Source organism: Ranitomeya variabilis, chromosome 6, assembly GCF_051348905.1.
Source record: "Ranitomeya variabilis isolate aRanVar5 chromosome 6, aRanVar5.hap1, whole genome shotgun sequence".
In the NCBI taxonomy this organism is placed as follows: Eukaryota; Metazoa; Chordata; class Amphibia; order Anura; family Dendrobatidae; genus Ranitomeya; species Ranitomeya variabilis.
The window spans coordinates 33,070,778-33,097,626 of NC_135237.1; the positions used below are offsets into that span (position 1 = coordinate 33,070,778).

At 46.4% G+C, this 26,849-nt stretch overlaps 1 protein-coding gene across 1 annotated transcript in view; it reads right to left on the reverse strand.

Annotated features, from left to right (window-relative positions):
* The window catches only part of VPS50 (VPS50 subunit of EARP/GARPII complex), a 200,729-nt gene extending 176,903 nt beyond the window's left edge, over positions 1-23,826 (reverse strand). The window contains exons 1-2 of the mRNA XM_077268173.1: positions 23,687-23,826; positions 18,780-18,848 (exon numbers count right to left, since the gene is read on the reverse strand). Coding sequence (XP_077124288.1) covers positions 18,780-18,848; positions 23,687-23,719 — 102 coding nt within the window. The 5' untranslated portion in view covers positions 23,720-23,826. The remainder of the gene's footprint in view (positions 1-18,779; positions 18,849-23,686) is intronic.
* Between the last annotated feature and the right edge of the window lie 3,023 nt (positions 23,827-26,849).

Sequence of the window (26,849 nt, forward strand, 5' to 3'; positions counted from 1 at the left end):
GTATTGACTCGAGTATAAGCCTAGGGTGGAAAATGCAGCAGCTCCCGGTAAATGTCAAAAATAAAAATATACCAATAAAAGTAAAATTAATTGAGACATCAGTAGGTTAAGTGTTTTTGAATATCCATACTGAATCAGGAGCCCCATATAATGCTCCATGCAGTTCTTTATGGCCCCATAAATGCCCCATATAATGCTCCATGCAGTTATGGCCCCATAGATGCCCCATATAATGCTCCATGCAGTTATGGCCCCATAGATGCTCCATATAATGCTCCATGCAGTTATGGCCCCATAGATGCCCCATATAATGCTCCATGCAGTTATGGCCCCATAGATGCCCCATATAATGCTCCATGCAGTTATGGCCCCATAGATGCCCCATATAATGCTCCATGCAGTTATGGCCCCATAGATGCCCCATATAATGCTCCATGCAGTTATGGCCCCATAGACGCTCCATACAGCATTGTGCCACATGTAATGCTGCTGCATTAAAAAAAACAAAAAATCACATACTCACCTCTTGTCGCTGCTCCTCAGCGTCCCGTCTCTCTGCACTGACTGTTCAGGCAGAGGGCGGGGCGCACACTAATACATCATCGCGCCCTCTGACCTGCACAGTAACAGCAAGAGGACGGGAAGACGGAGTGGCGCCCGGCGAATGGAACGCGGACAGGTGAATATGAAATACTCACCTGCTCCCGGCAGTCCTGACGCTGTCCCTGCCTGTCCCATGGTACCGCAGCTTCTTCCTGTAATGAGCGGTCACTGGTACCACTCATTACACTAATGAATATGCAGCTCCGCCCCTATGGGAGTGGAGTGCATATTCATTACTTTAATGAGCGGTACAACGTGACCGCTGAACAGAGGAAGTGCTGCGGCACCCGAAGACCATGGGACAGGCTGGGACAACGTTAGGAGCGGCAGGAGCAGGTGAGTATGTGACAGTCCTCTCTCCCCCTCACCCGCCGACGAACATGACTCGAGTATAAGCCGAGAGGGGCACTTTCAGCCCCAAAATTTGGGCTGAAAATCTCGGCTTATACTCGAATATATACGGTACTTCAGGATTATTGGAAGACCATTCCCGGTGACTACCTCCTGAAGCTCATCAAGAGAATGCCAAGAGTGTGCAAAGCAGTCATCAAAGCAAAAGGTGGCTACTTTGAAGAACCTAGAATATAAGACATATTTTAAGCTGTTTCACACTTTTTTGTTAAGTATATAATTCCATGTGTGTTAATTCATAGTTTTGATGCCTTCAGTGTGAATGTACAATTTTCATAGTCATGAAAATACAGGAAAATCTTTAAATGAGAAGGTGTGTCCAAACTTTTGGTCTCTACTGTATTTCGCCGAAAAATGAAGTTAGGAACTCGAAATGAAAGTTATTCAAAAAGTTTTAAAAAAATTGTGAAATTCTATAGGCATAAAGTAGACCATGTCTTTAAAGAGTTAAAGGGATCCTGTCACCTGCTTAATACTCCCAAACCACGATCAGCAGGACTCACATACTGGCTTCACGACTGCAGCCGGGTATAATTCTCCCTAAAACGCTCCAGCCTTTCAGAAAAAATGTAGTTGCTACCTCTGGCCGGCTCTTCCCAGCGCTGCTGCAGATAACGGACAGGTTCTTTGATAGAGAGACCAGACAATTACTTCTAGCAGTAGCGGGAAGAGCTTGTCGGAAACCATAGCCTGCGAAGAGAATAGTTCGGCGCCACCCTTGGCCGGCTCTTCCCAGCGCTGCTGCAGGCGATTAACAAATTTCTTTCATAGTAAAGTGTGACCTTACAGCACAAAGGCTGCGCTTCTAAAAACAAACTAGGTGACAACATACAGTACATGCCCACCATCACAGCTCCCAATGGGGTGCCACCAAGATTTCCTGGACTCCTATGTGACACGTCTGCCTGGTTGTGAGCGATGGCACAAATGAGTGATGGATCAATGACATAACTAGACTACATGTGTTATATAGGAGTGTGGGTAACCTGACTAATGTGCAATATGGCCACCACTGAGCCCTTAATCTCCAGATAAGTGAGGGCCTTGGGACGGCGTATACCCCAGATCTCAGGAGAAAATGTGATCTGAGGTCAATTGCTTGATAAGTATGAAAACTGATAAAGGGACATTTTCTAGACATGTCGTCTGAAGGTTAATTTTGTATTTGTGACCTTATTTATAAGGAGTTGTGCAATTTGCATTACCCTTTCTATATTGTCCTACTAGACCATATGGAAATCATAGCGGTGACTGCTCGCTCCCATGGTGGTTAGTATGGTCATCTACTGGAGACAGAATGAGTCTCCTTCCTGAACAGAGTAAAGGCTGCGCGCTCCCATCAGGTTTAGTTCCTCCATCTCTTGAAGGGAGAGCATCTCCTTCCAGAAGGATAAGATGGCCGAATGCTGCCATGATGTTAAGTTCGTCCACCTCTTGGAGACAGAGCATGTCTCCTCTGTGAACAGTACGATGGCTACACGCTCCCATGGTGTGCAGTATATTCGCCACTAGAAGAGCGCGTCTCCTTCCTGAACAGTACGATGGCTGTGCGCTGTCATAGTGTGCAGTATATTCACCACTAGAAGAGCGCGTCTCCTTCCTGAACAGAACAATGGCTGCACGCTGTCATAGTGTCCAGTATATTCGCCACTAGAAGAGCATGTCTCCTTTCTGAACAGTACGATGGCTACACGCTCCCATAGTGTGCAGTATTATTCACCACTGAAAGAGCATGCCTCCTTTCTGAACAGTACGATGGCTGCACGCTCCCATAGTGTGCAGTATATTCACCACTAGTAGAGCTAGTCTCCTTCCTGAACAGAACAATGGCTGTTCGCTGTCATAGTGTGCAGTATATTCACCACTGTAAGAGTGTGTCTCCTTTCTGAACAGTACGATGGCTGCACGCTCCCGTGGTGTGCAGTATATTCGCCACTAGAAGAGCTTGTCTCCTTCCTGAACAGTACGATGGCTGCACTCTCCTATAGTGTGCAGTATATTCACCACTAGTAGAGCTAGTCTCCTTCCTGAACAGTACGATGGCTGCACTCTCCCATAGTGTGCAGTATATTCACCACTAGAAGAGCATGTCTCCTTCCTGAACAGAACAATGGCTGTGCGCTCCCATAGTGTGCAGTATATTCGCCACTGGAAGACTGTGTCTCCTTTCTGAACAGTACGATGGCTGCATGCTCCCATAGTGTGCAGTATATTCACCACTGTAAGAGTGTGTCTCCTTTCTGAACAGTACGATGGCTGCACGCTCCCGTGGTGTGCAGTATATTCGCCACTAGAAGAGCTTGTCTCCTTCCTGAACAGTACGATGGCTGCACTCTCCTATAGTGTGCAGTATATTCACCACTAGTAGAGCTAGTCTCCTTCCTGAACAGTACGATGGCTGCACGTTCCTATGGTGTGCAGTATATTCACCACTAGGAGAAAGAGCGCGTCTCCTTCCTGAACAGTACAATGGCTGCAACCACGCAAGGTGTGCAGTATATTTCACCACTAGAAAAGCAGGTCTCCTTCATGAATAGTACAACGGCTGCACGTTCGCAAGGTGTGAAATATATTCACCACTAGAAGTGCGCATCTCCTTCCTGAATAATACAATGGCTGCACGCTCGCAAGGTGTGAAACCGGTGTTTACGTACCGGTAATAGGATTTTACGGAGCCACGACAGCACCCCTACGAGAGAGGGGGGATCCGCCCACCTTCCGGACAGGAACCTACAGGATTTAAAGGGGCGGTCCCCCTCATCACTCCAGTTTGTGTTTCAGAGCATAAGGGACACCGCCATTGAGTTAGTACATAAACATATATACTTAAACATTACTAAATACCATCACCTTCTAAAGAGTGATTTTTTAAAAGGCACACTTTTCCCAAAGGGTGCAGAAACCAGTGATCAACTACGGGGGGGAAATGTGCGGGTGCTGTCGTGGCTCCGTAAAATCCTATTACCGGTACGTAAACACCGGTTTTCCTATCGCCACGACAGCACCCCTACGAGAGATTTTCAAAGATCAATCACCTGGGAGGGACTACAGCACTAAGTACTGAACGGCCAAAAACTAAATTGGCCTCTGATGATAGGTCAAGACGGTAGTGTCTATAAAAGGTGGAAGGAGATGACCACGTTGCCGCCTTACATATTACGTCTATGGAGACGTCCGCTCTTTCCACCCAGGATGAGGCCATGGCTCGAGTGGAGTGGGCCCTGATGCCATCTGGTGGTGTCTGGCCTTTAGCCGTATAAGCAAGATATATGGCATCTCTTATCCATCTGGCGATAGACGTCTTAGTTACAGTCGCCCCCTTCCTTGGATTCTGAAAGGAAACAAACAGAGCCCTACTCTGCCTCCATGGTTCTGTTTTGTGTAGGTATTCTAATAAAGCTCTTCTAACATCCAACATGTGATATTTCTGTTCATCCGCTGAATTCGGATTGTCACAGAAAGATGGTAAAACTATTTCTTGACTTCTATGAAATTTAGAAGCTACTTTTGGTAGGTATGCGGGGTCCGGTTTTAATACTACCCTATCTTGAAAGACCATTAAATAAGGAGGATCAATTGACAATGCTTGTAAATCACTCACTCTCCTAGCAGAGGTCAGGGCTACCAGGAAGGCTGTTTTTAAAGTTAAATTTTTTATGGAGACAGAATCTAATGGCTCAAAGGGGGGTTCTGTTAAGGCGTCTAAAACCAAATTTAAATCCCATGGGGGTAATCTAGGAATATACACTGGGTTACTGCGTTCAGTGGCCCTAATAAATCGGGAAACCCATCTATTTCCCGCCACATCGTTGTTATATAACGCCCCTAAAGCTGAAATTTGGACTCTAAGGGTATTTACTGCCAAGCCCAATTCTCGGCCCTTCTGTAAAAACTCCAGAATAGCCGGAATTGGAACCTTGCCTGAAAAGGGTTTTTGGTAGAAGGCAAGGAACTGTTTCCAAGTCTTAGCATAGATCTTGGTAGTAATCTCTTTCCGACTATTTAAAAGGGTAACTATCAGAGCCTCTGAAAACCCTCTTCTCCTCAATAACTCCCTCTCAAATTCCACGCCGTCAGATGCAGGGATTCCACATTGGGGTAACGGAATGGACCCTGCGAAAGAAGCTCCGGACTGACTGGCAATACCCAGGGATCGGTCACAGACATTGTCCTGACTAACGAGAACCATGCCCTCCTGGGCCAAAAGGGGGCAATCAGGATCACTCTCACCCTCTCCTCCCTGATCTTCCTGAGTACTATAGGGATCAGACACATTGGGGGGAACGCATAAGCCAGAGGGAAATCCCAGTGTATTTGAAGGGAGTCTATTATACAGGGCTTGTCCGCCACCCGAAGAGAAGCAAATCTATTGGTCTGTCTGTTCTCGCTCGTTGCAAATAGGTCTATAACGGGCAATCCCCATAGGTCTACTATCCGTTTGAACACCCGTCGACTTAGAACCCATTCTCCCTGATGCAGAGAATGACGGCTGAGGTAATCTGCGTTGAGCTCTCCCTGAATGTGAACGGCTGACAGAGAGCGAAAGTGGGTTTCGGCTATGTTGAATATGTCTGTGGTGGTGTTCATTAGAGATCTTGACCTTGTACCTCCTTGATGGTTGAGATACGCTACTACTGTTGTGTTGTCTGATTGGACTGTTACATGTGAATCCTGCAGAGATGGTAGTAACCTGAGAAGGGCCTTTTTTACTGCCGTGAGCTCCTTCCAATTGGAGGACTCCTGGGCCTCTAAGAGAGACCATTGCCCTTGAGTCCAAACATCTCCTATATGAGCTCCCCATCCTATTGGACTGGCATCGGTTGTAACCACGTTGTCTGGAACTATAATCCAGCGTACTCCTTTCCCTAAATGTCGCTTGTTTAACCACCATCTCAGACTGTGTAGAGTGGCGGCGGACAGCCTGAGTCTTCCGCTTAATTGCACTTGAAGACTGCTCTCTGCATTCAAGACCTGGGCCTGCAACACCCGAGTGTGGAATTGAGCCCACTGAACGGCTGGTATGCAAGACGTTAGGGACCCCAGAAGGGACATAGCGTCTCTCAAAGTCAGATCTGGCTTTTTTGTTACCGTACTGACTTTGTGCAGAATCCTCTGCTTTTTCTCTTCCGGAAGGAAACATAGTTGCTCTTCCGAATTTAGCAGAATGCCTAAGAAAGTCTGAGTCATTGATGATTCCAATCTTGATTTTTCCATATTGACTATCCAACCCAAGTCCTGTAAGGAAGATATTACCGTATTTTCCGGCGTATAAGACGACTGGGCGTATAAGACGACCCCCCAACTTTACCAGTTAAAATATAAAATCTTCTTAAAAGTCGGGGGTCTTCTTATACACCCTATGTCGTCTTATAGGGCCGGTGAATATGTGCCTTTTGGGGGGGGGAGGGAGTGATCCTGATGACGAGGGGGCGTCTCACAGGAAAGTGAGTATCCCCCATTACCTTATCGTAGCGGTGCAGCGTGGGGGTCTCCGTGCTGGGAGTGGCGGCGGCGGCTGCTGTGCTCTGGTGCGGCGGCTGCTGTGCTCTGGTGCGGCGGCTCCTCTTCTGTGTGGGGCCTCTGTGCTGTGGGGTGGCGGTGGCGGCGGCATATCTTTATCCAGTTGGGGCTCCTCCGGCATCTCCTTAGCCCTGGAGGCACCGCCGCAACTCCATCGGTGCAATGCAGCGGCCATTTTCCCGGAGGCAGCTCAATAGGTGCGATGCGGTGGCCTCCGGGAAAATGGCCGCTGCTCAGATTCAGATCTCGTCCCGAAATCTCGGGACACGAGATCTGAATCTGAGCAGCGGCCATTTTCCCGGAGGCCACCACATTGCACCGATGGAGTTGCGGCGGGGCCTCCAGGGCTAAGGAGATGCCGGAGGAGCCCCAACTGGATAAAGATACGCCGCTGCCGCCGCCACCCCACAGCACAGAGGCCCCACACAGAAGAGGAGCCGCCGCACCAGAACACAGCCGCTCCCAGCACTGACACCCCCACGCTGCACCGCTAGGATAAGGTAATGGGGATTACTCACTTTCCTGTGAGACGCCCCCTCGTCATCAGGATCACTCCCCCTCCCCACCCACCATATACACCGGCGTACAAGACGATTCCCGGCGTATAAGACGACCCCCGACTTTTAAGAAGATTTTCGGGGGTTAAAAAGTCGTCTTATACGCCGGAAAATACGGTACATGATTTAGGGGACCACCACACTGGAAAAACGAATTTCCCACTACCAGGAAGTCATCCAAGTAGGGTACAATTAACGTATCATGTTCTCTGACATAGGCCATTACTTCCGCCATGACCTTAGTAAACACCCTCGGTGCCATAGATAGACCAAACGGCATTGCAGTAAACTGAAAGTGTCTGACCTGGTCGTTTAAGCGCACCGCCATTCTGAGGAATTGTTGATGATCCTGGAGAATGGGCAGATGGTAATACGCATATTTTAAATCCAGGACTGTCATATAACATCTGGGAAAAAGAAGTTTAGTTGCCGTTTTAATAGATTCCATTTTAAAGGCATGATATTGTAGATGTTTGTTCAATCTCCGTAAATTTATGATGGTTTGAAAGGATCCATCTGGTTTGGAGATTAAAAATAAAGGGGAATAGAACCCTTTCCCTTGCTGATGTTTAGGAACCTCCACTATAACTTTCTTCCGTATTAACGTCTGGACCTCTTTCTCAAGGGCCTCTTGTTGGTGTAAGGAATCGGGGGCAGTCAAGATATAAAAATCAGAAGGTTTTTCCCGGAACTCTAATTTTAACCCTGAATTAATTATACCTAAAACCCAATTGCTTGCAGTTATTTTAGCCCACTGAGCATAGAAATATTTTAACCTGCCCCCTACTGGAAGATTTTTATTAGCGATAATTTCTTCTTCTTCTTGAGGAAAATGATGAGGTATTAAAGTCCGAACCTTTCTTTTTTGGGTCTGTTGGTTCCCAGTCTCGGTTGTGGTAAGGTCTTCTGTATTGGAAGCGTCTTCTGAAGGTATTCCTAAAGGTAGGATTGAAAGTTTTAGGAAAACCTTTCTTCCTATCCTCAGCCTTAGCTAGGATGTCATCCAATACCGGGCCAAACAGGTACTCACCCCTACACGGTATTGTACACAGTTTAGCTCTCGCCTGGGCATCCCCTTTCCAGGTATTAAGCCATAGGGCTCGGCGAGCAGCATTTGAGAGACCCGCCGATCTCGCTGCTAATTTTAAGGAATCCACTGATGCATCCGCTAAATACGCCACACCATCCCGTATTTGCGAAAGGGAGTTCAGCATCTTGTCTCTGGGCACCTTGGATTTCAGCTGTTCCTCCAGCTGGGATACCCACACCATAACGGATCTAGCCGTACATGTGCTAGAGATAGCAGGTTTGAACGCCCCCGCAGATGACTCCCATACTTTTTTCAAAAACATGTCCGCCTTCCTATCCGACGGATCTTTTAGAAGGCCCACATCCTCCAGCGGCAAAGTACCGGCTTTAGATGTAGAAGCCACTGCTGCGTCCACTTTCGGGACTTTCATCCATTCTGCCAGATCATTGTCTTCAAAGGGATACCTCCTCTTGGCTGATGACGGCAGGAAACCCTTATCCTGCTTATCCCATTCCCGTTTTATAAGGGTCTTAACTGTATCCACAACCGGGAATGCTTTACGACTCCTCTGGCACAAGCCCGCAAACATTATGTCCTGTGCGGACCTTGGTTCCTTGCTCTCTGTAACACCCATGGTAGCTCGGACTCCTTTAACTAACGTGTCCATGTTATCCACCGAGAAACAAGGCCTTCCCTCTTCATCTGAGGAGGATGGAGATGAGGAGCGGGAACATTCACCTTCTTGCAGGGACAGACTAGATCCCGAAGATATGTCCCTGCCCGACCTTCCCTGGCGGCTGCTTTTAAGGGAATAACTTATTTCCTCCCTGATGACCGCTCTAAGGTCTGATGACCGGAGGGGAGCTTCCTCTTCTAAGGTCTGACATATGCAAGCCTGACACAGCCTCTTGGTATAATTGTCAGGCATTGGAGTCGTGCATAGAGCACATTGCTTGTGCTTAGATTTAGTTGTTTTTTTCCCCTAAAACAAAGCACACAATAACAGACCATATCAGCACCAGGAGTTTTGTTTAACACTCACCATAAGGCTGACTTTGTGAATACCGATTCTGAAGGAGTGGGATTCAAATGTGACGCTGGGGCGCTCGCACGTTGCCCCCGAACCATGCTGCTGTTGCTTCTTCTTGAGCAGCCGCTACCGTCTTTACTGCGCTGCTTTGTTCCCTCTCCATGAGGGTGCTCGGCGTCCCCGACTGAGGACATAGCTGCACGCATCATCCCAAAGGCGGCGCTCTTTTACAACGCTGCAGCGCTCCTCCCCCGGCTTACCCCGGAAGTGTAAGAACTACTTCCGGGTTCACCAGCGCCGGTGTGCACCGCGCTCAACTGCGGACCAGGACGGCACTGCCCGACTCCTGGGACGCGATCCACTTGGCCAGACGAGGGGGGGTCTGCCAGCAGAACACCCCCGACGCTGCTTCCGAGCCCCCGATTCTGCCGTTCCTAAAGACACCGCGCAGAGGCATGGAGGCCCGGGTAAGACTGCCTGCAGGCTCCCGCCGTCCGGACAGGAACCCAAACTGGAGTGATGAGGGGGACCGCCCCTTTAAATCCTGTAGGTTCCTGTCCGGAAGGTGGGCGGATCCCCTCTCTCATAGGGGTGCTGTCGTGGCGATAGGAAAATATAAAATATATTCACCACTAGAAGAGCGCGCTCCTTCCATGGCGTTTAGGATGTTCAACTCTAGACAATACGCATCTCCTTCTTGAACAGTATGGACGGCAGCTTGCTCCCATTTTCTTTAGTATGTTGACTTTTATGAGATAGAACAAGTCTCTTTCCAAAGTGGTGCAATAGCTGCCTCGTCCCATTGGATAAACGTGCAGATTAAAATTTGAACAGATGAAAGTGGCACCTTCATGGGTTCGGAAATTGCTCCCAAGGACGTACCAAAATTGTGAGAGATCCAATATTTTTTTCTTGACGTCTTGGTTGATTTGTTTCAATTCTCCCTGCAAGGCCATACACAGAGGCTAATAAGCCTCATAAGTGGGACTTAAAGTCGCTCTCCGGCGAAAGCGAGTCATCACCCATCAGCAGAATAGGTCATGGATCAGTGGGAAAACTTCAACAATTGGCAGAATGAGGAATTTTGAACCCCTAGGGGACATTTTTTTTAACCGTTTTGGAATGGAGCGGCTGTACAAATGCTCAATGCCACTCCATTCATTCTTTATTGGGAGGCCATAGACTGCCGAGCGTAGCCCTCAGCAGATCCATAAAGAGTGAGTGGCGCCCCTGTTAAGCATGTGCACTGCCGCTCCATACTAACAGGGATAAAAGTTTCCCATCCCACCGATCGGTGTGGGTCTCAGTGGTCGGACTGCCCACCAATCCATAAGTCATCACCTATCCAGTGGATACATGAGAAGTTGCTTTCTCTGGTCAACACCGTTAAAATATTGTCAGACGTACGCCTCAAATTGACTTCGATTACTGCAAATAGTCCATTAAAATCTTCTAAAGTCAAGAAAGTATTTTCTGTAATTTTCCAAGTTTGTAAACTCGAGCCATGGCGACTTGATGGATGAACGCTCTGTAGGAAGATCGATCTTCTGAAGCCTAGATGGGTCCACCAGGGTCTTCTCCGCCATTACCTTGATTGTATCTACCCATCAGATTGCTGGTCGTCCTCTTCGCCTTGTTCCTTCTGTTCTTCCGACTATGATGTCCTTCTCCAGTGATTGCTCTCTTCGTAGACTGTGTCCAACGTAAGCAAGTCATAAATTGGTCATCCTTTCTTCCAGTGACATCTTTGGCTTTATTTGTTCCAAGACTGATTTGCTTGTTCTTCTTCTCATCCATAATATTGATAACATCCTTTGCCGGTACCACATTTCGAAGTCATTGATTCTTAGAATAACACTTAAAAGAATAAATTACATTTAACTAGAATAACAGTGAATTATAAGCGAACTTACGACTTCAGTTGTAACTTATGCTTCACAACAAAAATTAATAAATAGTAGGAAAAAAACAACTAAATCTCATATTTTCCACAAAAATGGCTATGAAATAAAGCGTAAGAAATAGTCAGGTCTCCATAATGGATACGACTTTCCATCATGGGAACCAGCCCAGAGACAAGTCATCGGATATAATTTAATTCAATGGGTCAAGATTGAGTAGAACAAAAAAAAGATTTTTCATAAGGAAACGGGAGATGAAATGTGTTTCCCTGCCGCAGTGGATTCACACAAGGCTTAACGATATAGTGATGTACGAAGCGAGACCTCCCCCTGCTGTCCTAAAAAGACCATGGCTAGAAGAAAAAGCCTAAAATAACAGGAATTTATCAGCTACTTTATAGCAGAATGGCCTTAACCCCTTACAAAAATTGTCATTTTTTATTTTTACTTTGTATTGTGGATGGTATAGTTATTTTTTTTTAACTTTCATGTCAACACAGATGTGGGACAAGTTGGATTTTATTTTTGTGTTTTTGTAAGGTACCTAGAAGCCAGGGTTTAACCACATCTTACAATCTCCAATTGGCTTGCTCATTACAACTACAGAAATAAGTCTAAAAAGATTAATGCATGCAGGGAGGAGAGGGGAACAGGCTGTCCAAAACAGCAAGACTCCTCACCATCCCTCCCCTAAAAAAAAAAAAAAGACTATGATGGCTTACTTCTGTCTTTGTACATAAAACAAACAAAACATAAATATTAAAAAAAAAATACAAAGATTGCAACCAATAGATCAAGCTACAACTTGATCCACTCCTGAGGATCTTAAACCATACATTTCTAAGATGAAACTGTAAAGTTAGACACAAAATGAAAATATATTTTAATGGTATTTTGCACTAGTAAAAAAAACAAATAGGGTTAAAAGCAGAGGTTTATTTGCCTCATTTCTTTTCCTCGGATTTCACCCCCCCTGTAGAAGTTAATACTAGTAATAAGTGACCCCATTCCGTCACATCTCCTCCAGTCCCTTTCCCCGGCTGTCACCTCTCACCTAAAAAAAATATTCAACCTTTCTCTCACTTCCGGTATTTTTCCCTCCTCATTTAAGCATGCCATCATACATCCATTACTTAAAAAACCCTCCCTCAACAAAAACTGTGCCGCTAATTATAGACTAGTCTCTAATGTTCCCTTCATCTCTAAACTCCTCGAACGACTGGTCCACTCCCGTCTTACCCGCTATCTCTCAGATAACTCTCTTCTCGACCCTCTTCAATCTGGCTTCCGCTCTTTACACTCTACTGAAACTGCCCTCACTAAAGTTTCTAATGACCTACTAACAGCTAAATCTAATGGTCACTACTCCATGCTAATTCTCTTGGATCTCTCCGCAGCATTCGACACTGTGGATCATCAGCTCCTCCTCACTATGCTCCGCTCCATCGGCCTCAAGGACACCGTTCTCTCCTGGTTCTCCTCCTATCTCTCTGGCCGCTCCTTCACTGTATGTTTTGCTGGTTCCTCCTCCTCTCACCTTCCCCTTACTGTTGGGGTTCCTCAAGGATCAGTCCTAGGCCCCCTCCTCTTCTCTTTGTATACTGCCCCTATTGGACAAACAATCAGTAGATTTGGTTTCCAGTACCATCTCTATGCTGACGACTCCCAATTATACACCTCTTCTCCTGTTATCACGCCGGCCTTTTTAGAAAACACCAGTGATTGTCTTACCGCTGTCTCTAACATCATGTCCTCCCTCTATCTGAAACTGAACCTGTCAAAAACTGAACTCCTCGTGTTCTCTCCCTCTACTAACCTACCTTTGCCTGACATTGCCATCTCCGTGTGCGGTTCCACCATTACTCCAAAGCAACATGCCCGCTGCCTTGGGGTCAACCTTGATTCTGAGCTTTCCTTCACCCCCCACATCCGATCACTGGCTCGCATTTCTATAATTCGCCCTTTTCTTACTTTCGACTCTGCAAAAACTCTTACTATTTCACTCATTCATACTCGTCCGGACTACTGTAACTCTCTACTAATCGGCCTCCCTCTTACCAAACTCTCCCGCTCCAATCTGTCCTGAATGCTGCTGCCAGGATCATATTCCTCACCAACCATTACACCGATGCCTCTACCTTGTGCCAGTCATTACACTGGCTACCCATCCACTCCAGAATCCAGTACAAAACTACTACCCTCATCCACAAAGCACTCCATGGCTCAGCACCACCCTACATCTCCTCTCTGGTCTCAGTCTACCACCCTACCCGTGCCCTCCGCTCCGCTAATGACCTCAGGTTAGCATCCTCAATAATCAGAACCTCCCACTCCCATCTCCAAGACTTTTCACGTGCTGCACCAATTCTCTGGAATTCACTACCCAGGTAAATATGATTAATCCCCACAGTTTTAAGCGTGCCCTAAAAACGCATTTGCTCAGACTGGCCTACCGCCTCAACGCATTAACCTAACTATCCCTGTGTGGCCCATTCAAAAACCATAATCAGGTTCCTCTCATCATGTTCTCATACACTTTATGCAGTTAATAGCCTCTGTGTCTGTACTGCTACATACTTAGGCTGATAACTGGTTCATGCAGCTTTACATGAACACCCGAGCCTTACACTATGGCTGGTCCGAACAACGAAAGCAATTGTTACCATCCACCTCTCGTGTCTCCCCTTTTTCTTCATAGTTTGTAAGCTTGCGAGCAGGGCCCTCACTCCTCCTGGTATCTGTTTTGAACTGTGATTATTGAGCATTTTGAGCAAAGGAAAGAGCAGATGGGAAACGAAAGGCACCAAGTAGAGTTATGATCAATGCAAACCCTACGGACACTTTTCGGTCTCAGGGTGGGTAGGGGGTCACTTTAAACTAGAAAAACATGGCCTGATCATTACCAGGGAAAAATGGCGCAGTCTTCAAGCAGTTAATAATGGGCTGTGTTGACATTTGTTGTGGTCTACACCGAGAACTTGCATTGGGGGTCCCATCAGAATCCCCAAAAAACTCTGGATTCAGACAGACTAGGCATGGTCCCCAAGAGGATGTCCATAGGGAGTAGGTAGGAGTTGAGAACCACGCCCAGTTGGCTAACAAAATTAGCTTGTTATATACAGAGAAGACAGAGCTATATCTCAGGAACAAAGAAGAATAGAAAAAAAAAAAGCATTGCTGGATTCGGGAGAACAGAGGCATTCGGTAATGACAGGTCATCTTTGTGGAGGGTCAGTGGGTGCTCAAATCCTCACAGGTCAGGGCTCATCCCACTGAATGCTCGTACTCCTCACCCGTGGGCAGAACACTACTCAGACAACACAAGGTGAGGGTACCACACTCCAGTAACACTTTACTGGATCACCGTCAATAATATATAATACACTCCCAGCAAGTACTCAGTGGTGCAAATGGCACAATCCCACCCACCCGATGGCTTGCCGGGGATTAGAACCTCAGCGACTTCGGGGCATCCAGGGCCAATTACCCCAACCAGTGGCACCCTTCTTTTGGCGGGCACCCACAAAGAAGAGGTAGCGGCAAGCTGAGGAAGATTACCAAGCACAGCGAGGTTTGTGGCCAGGTGACCTGCTTGTCCCAACTTCTGTTCTCCAAACGACTTTGTGGGCTCAGTAATGGACAGTGGAGCAGATCTGTATTCCACCAGCTGGAACTGTGGATCCTGGGCTGACCTCCTGTAGAGTCACACAGGTGACAGGAGCAGGGCCCTTTTATACCCCACAGCTCTCATTTCATGGCATTGTCCCACAGGATTGAGAGAAGGTGGGGGAGACAATCTATCATTGCTAGATGGTTCAGTTAGACTGCATATTTGTCCTCCAAGATGTGCAGACTAGTTACACCACAGGAGGCTGATGCAATACGTAATCAGCAGGCATTCCACAAATTAACAGTCAACAAACAGACAGATCAAACAATGGCTTATGTCCCTTGATGTACTGAACAAAGGAACAGTACGTCTGACATAATTAAGAATTCACCCCCGCACCAGTGGCCAGATTGACGAAGGAATGAAGGAAATATAAAATTTAGTGCAATGTGTAGAGCCTGCAGGCTTCGGTCTATATTACTGGGGCTGTAAAGTTACACTGAACTTCACTAAAGGACATTAAGGAACAGTCTGGATGATAGAACAAAAACAAAGATGAGCGTGGGTGTAAATGACCGACCATAGATTCAAGTAATGAGCCATTCACTTTTATCTGATGGTTCATTTTACTTGATTGCTGTTTATGGATCTCACAAGGAGCATTTATTCCAGGAAATCACCTCTTCTCACAAGTATCTGCTAATACACGATTAAAGGGTTCAGAAAGTCACAAAGTATTAACAACGTCCCACTTACACAGGGGAGCATTTATATAACTTATTACACTGCTCTGATGCATAAATAAGAAGTTTCATTTCTGGCCAATGTTTTATCCTTGTAAAGTTTAGCTTTTATTTATTCAACTGCTCTGGGAAAATGAAAGCTGCACTGTGATCTGCTGCAAGTGACTGCACCAGCAGAATAATGAGTGCAGCTCTAGGGTATAATACAGGATGTAACTCAGGATCAGTAATGTAATGTATGTACACAGTGACTGCACCAGCAGAATAGTGAGTGCAGCTCTGCAGTATAATACAGGATGTAACTCAGGATCAGTAATATAATGTATGTACACAGTGACTGCACCAGCAGAATAGTGAGTGCAGCTCTGGGGTATAATACATTATATTACTGATCCTGAGATACATCCTGTATGTACACAGTGACTGCACCAGCAGAATAATGAGTGCAGCTCTAGGGTATAATACAGGATGTATCTCAGGATCAGTAATATAATGTATGTACACAGTGACTGCACCAGCAGAATAGTGAGTGCAGCTCTGGGGTATAATACAGGATGTAACTCAGGATCAGTAATGTATGTACACAGTGACTGCACCAGCAGAATAGTGAGTGCAGCTCTAGGGTATAATACAGGATGTATCTCAGGATCAGTAATATAATGTATGTACACAGTGACTGCACCAGCAGAATAGTGAGTGCAGCTCTGGAGTATAATATAGGATGTAACTCAGGATCAGTAATGTAATGTATGTACACAGTGACTGCACCAGCAGAATAGTGAGTGCAGCTCTGGGGTAGAATACAGGATGTAACTCAGGATCAGTAATGTAATGTATGTACACAGTGACTGCACCAGCAGAATAGTGAGTGCAGCTCTGGGGTAGAATACAGGATGTAACTCAGGATCAGTAATGTAATGTATGTACACAGTGACTGCACCAGCAGAATAGTGAGTGCAGCTCTGGGGTATAATACAGGATGTATCTCAGGATCAGTAATGTAATGTATGTACACAGTGACTGCACCAGCAGAATAGTGAGTGCAGCTCTGGGGTATAATACAGGATGTATCTCAGGATCAGTAATATAATGTATGTACACAGTGACTGCACCAGCAGAATAGTGAGTGCAGCTCTGGGGTATAATACAGGATGTAACTCAGGATCAGTAATGTAATGTGTGTACACAGTGACTCCACCAGCAGAATAGTGAATGCAGCTCTGGAGTATAATGCAGGATGTAACTCAGGGTCAGTAATGTAATGCATGTAGACAGTGATTCCACCAGCAGAATAGTGAGTGCAGCTCTGGGGTATAATACAGGAGGTAACTCAGGATCAGTAATGTAATGTATGTTCACAGTGACTGCACCAGCAGAATAGTGAGTGCAGCTCTGGGGTATAATACAGGATGTAACTCAGGGTCAGTAATGTAATGTATGTACACAGTGACTGCACTAGCAGAATAGTGAGTGCAGCTCTGGAGTATAATACAGGATGTAACTCAGGATCAGTATAATGTATGTACACAGTGACTGCACCAGCAGAATAGTGAGTGCAGCTCTGGGGTATAATACAGGATGTAACTCAGGATCAGTAATGTAATGTATGTACACAGTGACAGCACCAGCAGAATAGTGAGTGCACCTCTGGAGTATAATACAGGATGTAACTCAGGATCAGTAATGTAATGTATGTACACAGTGACTGCACCAGCAGAATAGTGAGTGCAGCTCTGGAGTATAATACAGGATGTAACTCAGGATCAGTAATGTAATGTATGTACACAGTGACTGCACCAGCAGAATAGTGAGTGCAGCTCTGGAGTATAATACAGGATGTAACTCAGGATCAGTAATGCAATGTATGTACACAGTGACTGCACCAGCAGAATAGTGAGTGCAGCTCTGGAGTATAATACAGGATATAACTCAGGATCAGTAATGTAATGTATGTACACAGTGACTGCACCAGCAGAATAGTGAGTGCAGCTCTGGGGTATAATACAGGATGTAACTCAGGATCAGTAATGTAATGTATGTACACAGTGACTGCACCAGCAGAATAGTGCAGGGTAAGTAATGTACTTATAATGTTACCCAGTTGCTAATATTGGCTGGACTTTATCCCATGTACTTTCAGCACCACAGCTTTCTATGAGTTGAGTCTGGAAATTGAGATGAGCTGCATTTTCTTTTTAAAGTCCATGTTTTTTATAATTGTACACAACGCCTCTGAACACGTTCACCATTAAAAAAACATCATCAAAGAATGAACAAAAAAATAAATAATCAGAAAATGAGAGGACGATGTAACGAATAACCGGAGGGGGAGAGGAGAGATGAGATGAAATTTGAAGTCGTTTCAAAGAAATTCTACAAGTATTATCCGTAACGTCCCATCGCACCGAGGAGCGAAAATCCCAGAGAACTGCAGGGCTTGTGTGCGGCGCGAGTCGCAGTAATCACAGTCCCATTAAGGGTGAAGAAAAAATTAATAAATAACGGAATGAAAGGCGGCTTTTGTCAAATTAATTAACGTCGCCGCAATCCCTTTATTTACTACAGACATGGGAGAGCGCAAAGCTGCCGAGCGGCGCTGCGTATCTAATGATGGCATCCGGGTGACAAATACTAATTATCGCCGCCCGCGAAGACCAAAGCCGGGGAACACAATTTAGTCTCCAAGACTTATGGTAGGGACGGAAATTGCTGCGTTATGCGGCAGGAGCCCGAAGGCGGGCAGAGCTTTCATACGGCCAAGAAAAAAAAAAAAAAAACACAAGTTGATCGAAATTCTGCTGCTGAAAAAACTGAACGAAAAAATAATAATTAAAAAAAAAAAAAAAAAAAAGGCTCCAGCAGAACTAACCCTTTTGGCAGAGTTGGGCCCGTTTTTCTCGTACCTGGAGATTAAAAAAAAAAAAAAAAGAGAAGTTTCTCCACCTTCTGGTTTATGACAGTCTGTGAAAATTGGTGTGAAAATTGGACCGCGCTCAGATGTCATCCAAGTGCAGTCATATTTTTTCTGGGACCAACAGACTTGCATTGACAATTCTGATCAGCCGCTTGGATCAAAATCGAACAGGTCTCTGATATTTTCCACAGACCACTCGGTGCGAGGACAAAAAAAAGAAATTGGACATGTGAACAGCCCCATAGCTCTCATATGTAGAAGTCAAGTTATCTCTACAATTCCAGGAAGAATAATGAAAAGTTCTAGTAAAAAATCTTCCAGAATTGGGACTTTACAGGGAACCCAAGTATTTATTGAACCAGATATGTCAGAAGGAGCTGACCCTCTTTAATGCTAAGCATTGGGAGGACGTATAGTAATAAGACAGGACACAAAGACGCGTGCGGAAGCGATACACCACCTTTGCTGGATTCTGGAAGTGATCGACAGGACTGAGATCGTGGACACTTTCCTGCGGACTCTTCAGACCCTGCAACAGTAAGAAACAATCATTAGTATGTAATGGACATTGCTAGACATCTGTATTAAGGTAGCTCATCAGTAGATACCTTAAAGTGTCACCAGATTTCACTAAAAAAACAGAATACATTAGTAAATAGATCTTTAAGACCTGATGAGGCTAGTATCCTCACTTTGAAAATCCATTTCAATGTCTATATAATCCTTTATCAAAGTATAATTTTAATCTCTGCGCACTTAGTTTAATTATCAGCTCCTCATTGTCCCTCTAGCTATACAATAAAATAGCTTATAAGTCCAAGTGTATCTCTGCGAGCCCAGCCTGACTGACAACTGCAGCTTGTACTGAGCAGTTATAAATCTCAGCAGCAGGAAGGAGGGACACTGAGGAGCTGTCAGTCAGTCTAGATGGGTACAGATTCTGCAGCAGAGAGGAGGGACACTGGGCAGCTGTCAGTCACTCTAAATGGGTGGAGATTCTGCAGCAGAGAGGAGGGACACTGAGGAGCTGTCAGTCAGTCTAGATGGGTGGAGATTCTGCAGCAGAGAGGAGGGACACTGACGAGCTGTCAGTCAGTCTAGATGGGTGGAGATTTTGCAGCAGAGAGGAGGGACACTGAGGAGCTGTCAGTCAGTCTAGATGGGTGGAGATTCTGAAGCAGAGAGGAGGGACATTGACGAGCTGTCAGTCAGTCTAGATGGGTGGAGATTTTGCAGCATGGAGGAGGGACACTGAGGAGCTGTCAGTCAGTCTAGATGGGTGGAGATTCAGTAGCAGAGAGGAGGGACACTGAGGAACTGTCAGTCAGTCTAGATAGGAGATTCAGCAGCATGGAGGAGGGACACTGAGGAGCTGTCAATTAGGATAGGTGATCGAAGATTCAGCTGCAGCAAAGAGGAGAGACACTAAGGAGCCATCAATCAGGATAGATTGTCAAATATTAAGCTGCAGCAAGGAGGAGGGACACTGAGGAGAAGTCAGTCAGTATAGATGGGTGGAGATTGAAATTAAACCTTCAGAAAAGATTATTCAGTAATTCTGACATGGATTTTCACAGTAATTGCACCAGACTCAACAGCTGTAAGAGATCTAACTAATAATGTATACATATTGCTTTGTGAACCCTATATTTTTCTCGCTTTTTATTTTTATATAGCGCTAACATATTCTGCAGCGCTTTACACACATTATCATCACTGTCCCCGATGGGGCTCACAATCTAAATTCCCTATCAGTTTGTCTTTGGAATGTAGGAGGAAACCCACGGGAACACAGGGAGAACATAAACTCCTTGCAGATGTTGTCCTGGGTGGGGTTTGAACCCAGGACTCCAGCGCTATCCACTGAGCCTCCGTGATACATGTATTGTAGCGTAATGAAGGATATAACAGATTCCATATTTTAAAGGCATCATCTCAATAGAGAAAACCCCTTTCAGACCGAAGCCATTGAGATGATCAGATGATGGCCGCAGGTCCAGCTGTGGAGAAACAGGCATTTCTGGAAATATATTACTACATATCGGCCAATCAGATGAAGCTGGAGCCGCCCCTTTAAAGCACCAATGACACCAGCACAGCGAGGATATGGGGTAAGGGGAAGCCCCCTTAAACAAAGACAGACCCCAGACCAGAATCCCCAAAAACTACCGGCTCTGGAATAACCCCCTAGACAAAAACAGACCCCAGTTGAGGACCCCTGAATTGATATAGTTCCCATCTAAGACCCTCTAAACAAATACAGACCCCAAGGTACATGTATGAAACCTCAGAGCCGCCTCTCCCCGTGCCTGCAGTTCAGTCTTCTGATCGCCTGGCCTCCAGGGGTGAGGACCACCAGATGCCCGGACCCCGTTGCTTCTCTTTGGCGACGTTTGATAATTTTTCGCAGCATTTTCCTTTCTGCATAGAAGCCATTATCATTACAATTAAGATTTCCATCATACGGATAACAGGGATATAATGGTTGGAGGCCGCTCTCATTTTATGGACAGGGTTGGCATTGCCCAAACAAGTGAAATCAGCCGGCAATCTGCAGACGCAAATTAAGCCTGGCTGAGCGGCTGTGCAACAATGGAAATATTAATTACCAGACGCCATTATTGTGTTTTTCCATTGGTGCCGAGGGTTTGATAACATCAGGTGACGCTCGGCCTGAAACGCCAAGTTTTCGTCTGCAGGTGCCGCAGCTGCATAATGGGCTCAACATCCAGGATCTGAGATCATCTGGACCCGGCCCCGATGTCTCCCCTAGAAGGACGGCCATCTGGAGCAGGAGCGGAGCCAGGGACCAGCGCTGTACACTCCACCGCCGAAACTAAGGATCAGGGGACGTCTCCAGGAAAATAATCAGATCCTGAACATCCAGCTCAATGACGATCCGCACATTATAAAAGCAGCTAAAAATTGGCATGCCGGGCGTCGATCAGTGGGGGTACAACCACTGGGACCACCACCAATTCACAGTCCCTGGGTAGCACTTTGCCCACAGCAGAAAGAAATGAAGTTCTTTACTCTGGCTGTATAGCATGAAGACGGAGCGCGCCTGTCCAGCATGAAGGGAGGGTTCCAGCAGGCCTGCACTGAACAAAGGCAGGGTGCCCCCAAAGTGCTGCGCAGAACAAAGGCAGGGTGCCCCCAGAGTCCTGCGCGGCACAAAGGCAGGGGGTCCCCAGAGTCCTGAGCGGCACAAAGGCAGGGGGTCCCCAGAGTCCTGAGCGGCACAAAGGCAGGGGGTCCCCAGAGTCCTGAGCGGCACAAAGGCAGGGGGTCCCCAGAGTCCTGCACAGAACAAAGGCAGGGTGCCCCCAAAGTTCTGCACAGAACAAAGGCAGGGTGCCCCCAAAGTTCTGCACAGAACAAAGGCAGGGTGCCCCCAAAGTTCTGCACAGAACAAAGGCAGGGTGCCCCCAAAGTTCTGCACAGAACAAAGGCAGGGTGCCCCCAAAGTCCTGCAAAGCACAAAGGCAGGGTGCCCCCAGTGTCCTGCACAGAACAAAGAACAAAGGCAGGGTCCCCCCAGAGTCCTGCACAATGGAAAAGGAGGATGACCCCATTGGAGTACAAGACACACTGCACCACCACGTAACACTACAAGCCCAACAACGCCAACCCATAAAAGTACCAGTCACACAGTGCCCCCTTTACATTGCCAAAGACACAGGGCCACCATATAATATTGATGGCTACACAGTGAAAATACATAACATTACCAGCCACACAGCAGGGCCACATTAACAGTGTCTGCCACATATTACTCCTCCATAATAGTTCCAGCTACACAGCTCCCCCCAATAATAGAGCCGCCAACAACAAGGCCCCCTCACAATAATATCTGTGCTAAATTATAATAGTGTCAATACACAGTGCCACCCCAACACAGTGCCCGACACACGGTGCCACCCCAACACAGTGCCCGACACACGGTGCCACCCCAACACAGTGCCCGACACACGGTGCCACCCCATGACAGTGCCCGATAAACAGTGCCACCACAAAACAGTGTCGGATACACAGTGCCACCCCATAACAGTGTCGGATACACAGTGCCACCCCATAACAGTGGCGGATACACGGTGCCACCCAATAACAGTGGCGGATACACGGTGCCACCCCATAACAGTGGCGGATACACGGTGCCACCCCATAACAGTGGCGGATACACGGTGCCACCCCAAAACAGTGGCGGATACACGGTGCCACCCCAAAACAGTGGCGGATACACAGTGCCACCCCAAAACAGTGCCGGATACACAGTGCCACCCCAAAACAGTGCCGGATACACAGTGCCACCCCAAAACAGTGCCGGATACACAGTGCCACCCCAAAACAGTGCCGGATACACAGTGCCACCCCAAAACAGTGCCGGATACACAGTGCCACCCCAAAACAGTGCCGGATACACAGTGCCACCCCAAAACAGTGCCGGATACACAGTGCCACCCCATAACAGTGCCGGATACACGGTACCTCCCCATTACAATGCCGGATACACGGTGCCTCCCCATTACAATGCCGGATACACGGTGCCTCCCCATAACAGTGCCGGATACACGGTGCCTCCCCATAACAGTGCCGGATACACAGTGCCACCCCAAAACAGTGCCGGATACACAGTGCCACCCCAAAACAGTGCCTGATACACAGTGCCTCCCCATAACAGTGCCGGATACACAGTGCCTCCCCATTACAATGCCGGATACACGGTGCCTCCCCATAACAGTGCCAGATACACGGTGCCACCCCATTACAATGCCGGATACACGGTGCCTCCCCATTACAATGCCGGATACATGGTGCCTCCCCATAACAGTGCCAGATACACAGTGCCACCCCATAACAGTGCCAGATACCCAGATACACAGTGCCACCCCATAACAGTGCCAGATACACAGTGCCACCCCATAACAGTGCCAGATACACAGTGCCACCCCATAACAGTGCCAGATACACGGTGCCTCTCCATTACAATGCTGGATACACGGTGCCACCCTACAGTAATGCCAGCCACACAATGCTATCCCTTGGTACCTGCCAACACCGCATTCTGGTCCCAGTGCCAGCCACACATGGCCCCAGCAGAAGGACCCTGGCAGCCTCTCTCCCCAGTTCTCACAGGTGTCTGTAATACCGGCACGGACGTGATATATTTCTATGTTCCGCTCATCCCCCGTGCTTTATACTGCACCTTCTCTTACAATGCAGTATGTGACTCCTGTGAGTCGTTATCACATGGATGGAGGCAGCAGCAGAAGTGACAGCACTGCACAGTAACCTGCAGCCACACACAGGCCGGTCCGGGGTGAAGCCCCACGCTCCTCCACGAAACCCCCCGGAGTCTGCGCTCACCTGACGGGTCATGAGGCTCTTAATCTTCTGCATGTCTGAGGCCGGGCGCTGCCCGCTGCTCCAGGACTCAAAGCCAAGTCTCGTCCCCAATATCACGCTTAAAATTGTCCCTTCTCAGTAGCCGTCTTCCGTCGGTCATGTGACAGCTGTCCGGCCGGTTTGACAGCAGCCACATTGCATTATGGGAATTGTAGTGCGGAAGCTTCTTGTCATCGTAATGAAACGAAATACAGTGAAACCGAAATTAACTACATTTCCCAAACATCCACACGATTTAGTATCTTTGAAGACGTTACACGGGTCGCGACGAGGGACAAATTTATTTGTATTACCTTTATGTGAGGATTGCAGGTTATAGTAGTGACAGGAAGAGGATTGCACGTTGTTCACTGTGCCATTGTGTGATAATCTGCGCATTATATCATGCATTATACTGTAGACTGCATGTAAAGCTAGTTAAAGGGATTGTCCATCTTTGCGGACTTTTTTTTTTTTTGCTTAAATGTATGGACTTGAGGCTAAGAATCATTTTTGTAATTAGGTTTGATAAAAAATGTTGCACCGTTTGCCTGCTATAGCTTCTGTATTAGTGTATTCCTGGCTATAAAGCGAGGTCACCGGGTCGGCCACAGGAGCTGTATTTTATCCGATGTGACGGTGACATGACTGTGTGGCACTTACTATTATACAGATGTGGCCGCTTCTCCTCCTGTCACTGCAGCTTTCCTCATAGACTAATAATAATAAGACTATAATAATAAATAATAATATTAGACTGCACAGCTCTCCATCCATACAATGGCGGCTGGTGGAGGAACAGGTGACCAGTCCTGTCCATCAGCGACACTAAACTTATATAGGTTTTTGTAACTATTTTAGTGGCTTAAAAAAAAACAGAAGTTTGGGGGGGAAGAAAATGTAATCTTTGTCATCATTTTTTAGGATACTTTATGACGTTTCCATCACTTTCCATTGTATTGTGGTTTGTAGTTTTTTTTTATTATTGCCCATATCGCTCTACATTATCATCATTTCTCATTTGGGGTCCAAATGGATCTCTTATTAAATTGTTTTTTTGTTTCGACGTCCACCATATCGAATAAATATCATAATATTAGTTTGGACCGTCATCTGCTCTGTGATACCAATTACCTCATTTCATTTTTGGAATTTGTTTTATGTTTTGGGAAAAGGGAGATTTGAATGTCATATTTAATTTTACTTTTTTATATATATAATTGTCACTGTCTTCTCAATGTTCATGGAAATTTTTTGTACCCTTCTCCTGACTGATAACTTTCTACAATGAGATCCCTGTGCTGTGTTGTCAGCTGTTTGTTTTTATTTTTTCCCTCAAATTGATTTCAGGTTATTTCTCAATGAATTTGTAAATTATATCGGTGACATTAAAGGTAGAAAAAGCATTACAGAATGCTGTAGATAAGCCTCTGATGCCGGTGGGCTTAGCTCACCTTAGATTTTGGGGGTGACAGGTTTCCTTTAACAGTTGTTGTAGAGATGTGTCTGCTGCTAGAACTCTGTGTGGCATTGACCTGGTCTCTAATCTGAGCTGCTGTGAACCTGCGATTTCTGAGGCTGGTGACTCGGATAAACTTATCCTCAGAAGCAGAGGTGACTCTTGGTCTTCCTTTCCTGGGCGGTCCTCATGTGAGCCAGTTTATTTGTAGCACTTGATGGTTTTAGCCACTGCACTTGGGGACACTTTCAAAGTTTTCCCAATTTTTCGGAATGACTGACCTTCATTTCTTAAAGTAATGATGGCCACTCGTTTTTCTTTACTCAGCTGCTTTTTTCTTGCCATAATACAAATTCTAACAGTCTATTCAGTAGGACTATCAGCTGTGTATCCACCAGACTTCTGCACAACACAACTGATGGTCCCAACCCCCTTTATAAGGCAAGAAATCCCACTTATTAAACCTGACAGGGCACACCTGTGACGTGAAAACCATTCCCGGTGACTACCTCTTGAAGCTCATCAAGAGAATGCCAAGAGTGTGCAAAGCAGTCATCAAAGCAAATGGTGGCTACTTTGAAGAACCTAGAATATAAGACATAATTTCAGTTGTTTCACACTTTTTTGATAAGTATATAATTCCACATGTGTTAATTCATAGTTTTGATGCCTTCAGTGTGAATGTACAATTTTCATAGTCATGAAAATACAGAAAAATCTTTCTTGAGAAGGTGTGTCCAAACTTTTGGTCTGTACTGTATACCAGGTTGGCGGAGGCAGGATGGGGGGCCATCTATACCAGGATGGGGGAATCCGTGTATACCAGGATGAGGTTCCAATACACATTGCTCAAAAAAAATAAAGGGAACACTTAAACAACAGAATCTAACTCCAAGTAAATCAAACTTCTGTGAAATCAAACTGTCCACTTAGGAAGCAGCACTGACTGACTCAATTTCACATGCTGTTGTGCAAATGGAATAGACAACAGATGGAATTATTGGCAATTATCAAGACACACTCAATAAAGGAGAGGTTCTGCAGGTGGGGACCACAGACCACATCTCAGTACCAATGCTTTCTGGCTGATGTTTTGGTCACTTTTGAATGTTAGTTGTGCTTTCACACTCGTGGTAGCATGAGACGGACTCTACAACCCACACAAGTGGTTCAGGTAGTGCAGCTCATGTGACAGACTTGACAGAGTCTGGAGATGCCGTGGAGAGCGTTCTGCTGCCTGCAACATCCTTTAGCATGACCGGTTTGGCAGTGGGTCAGTAATGGTGTGGGGTGGCAGTTCTTTGGAGGGCCGCACAGTCCTCCATGTGGTATCCTGACTGCATTAGGTACCGAGATGAGATCCTCAGACCCATTGTGAGACCATATGCTGGTGCGGTTGGCCCTGGGTTCCTCATAATGTAGGACAATGCCAGACCTCATGTGGCTGGAGTGTATCAGCAGTTCCTGCAAGATGAAGGCATTGAAGCTATGGACTGGCCCGCCCGTTCCCCAGACCTGACTCCGATTGAACACATCTGGGACATCATGTCTCGCTCCATCCACCAACGTCCCGTTGCACCACAGACTGTCCAGGAGTTGACGGATGCTTTAGTCCAGGTCTGGGAGGGGATCCCTCAGGAGACCATCCGCCGCCTCTTCAGAAGCATGCCAGGCGTTGTACAGTAG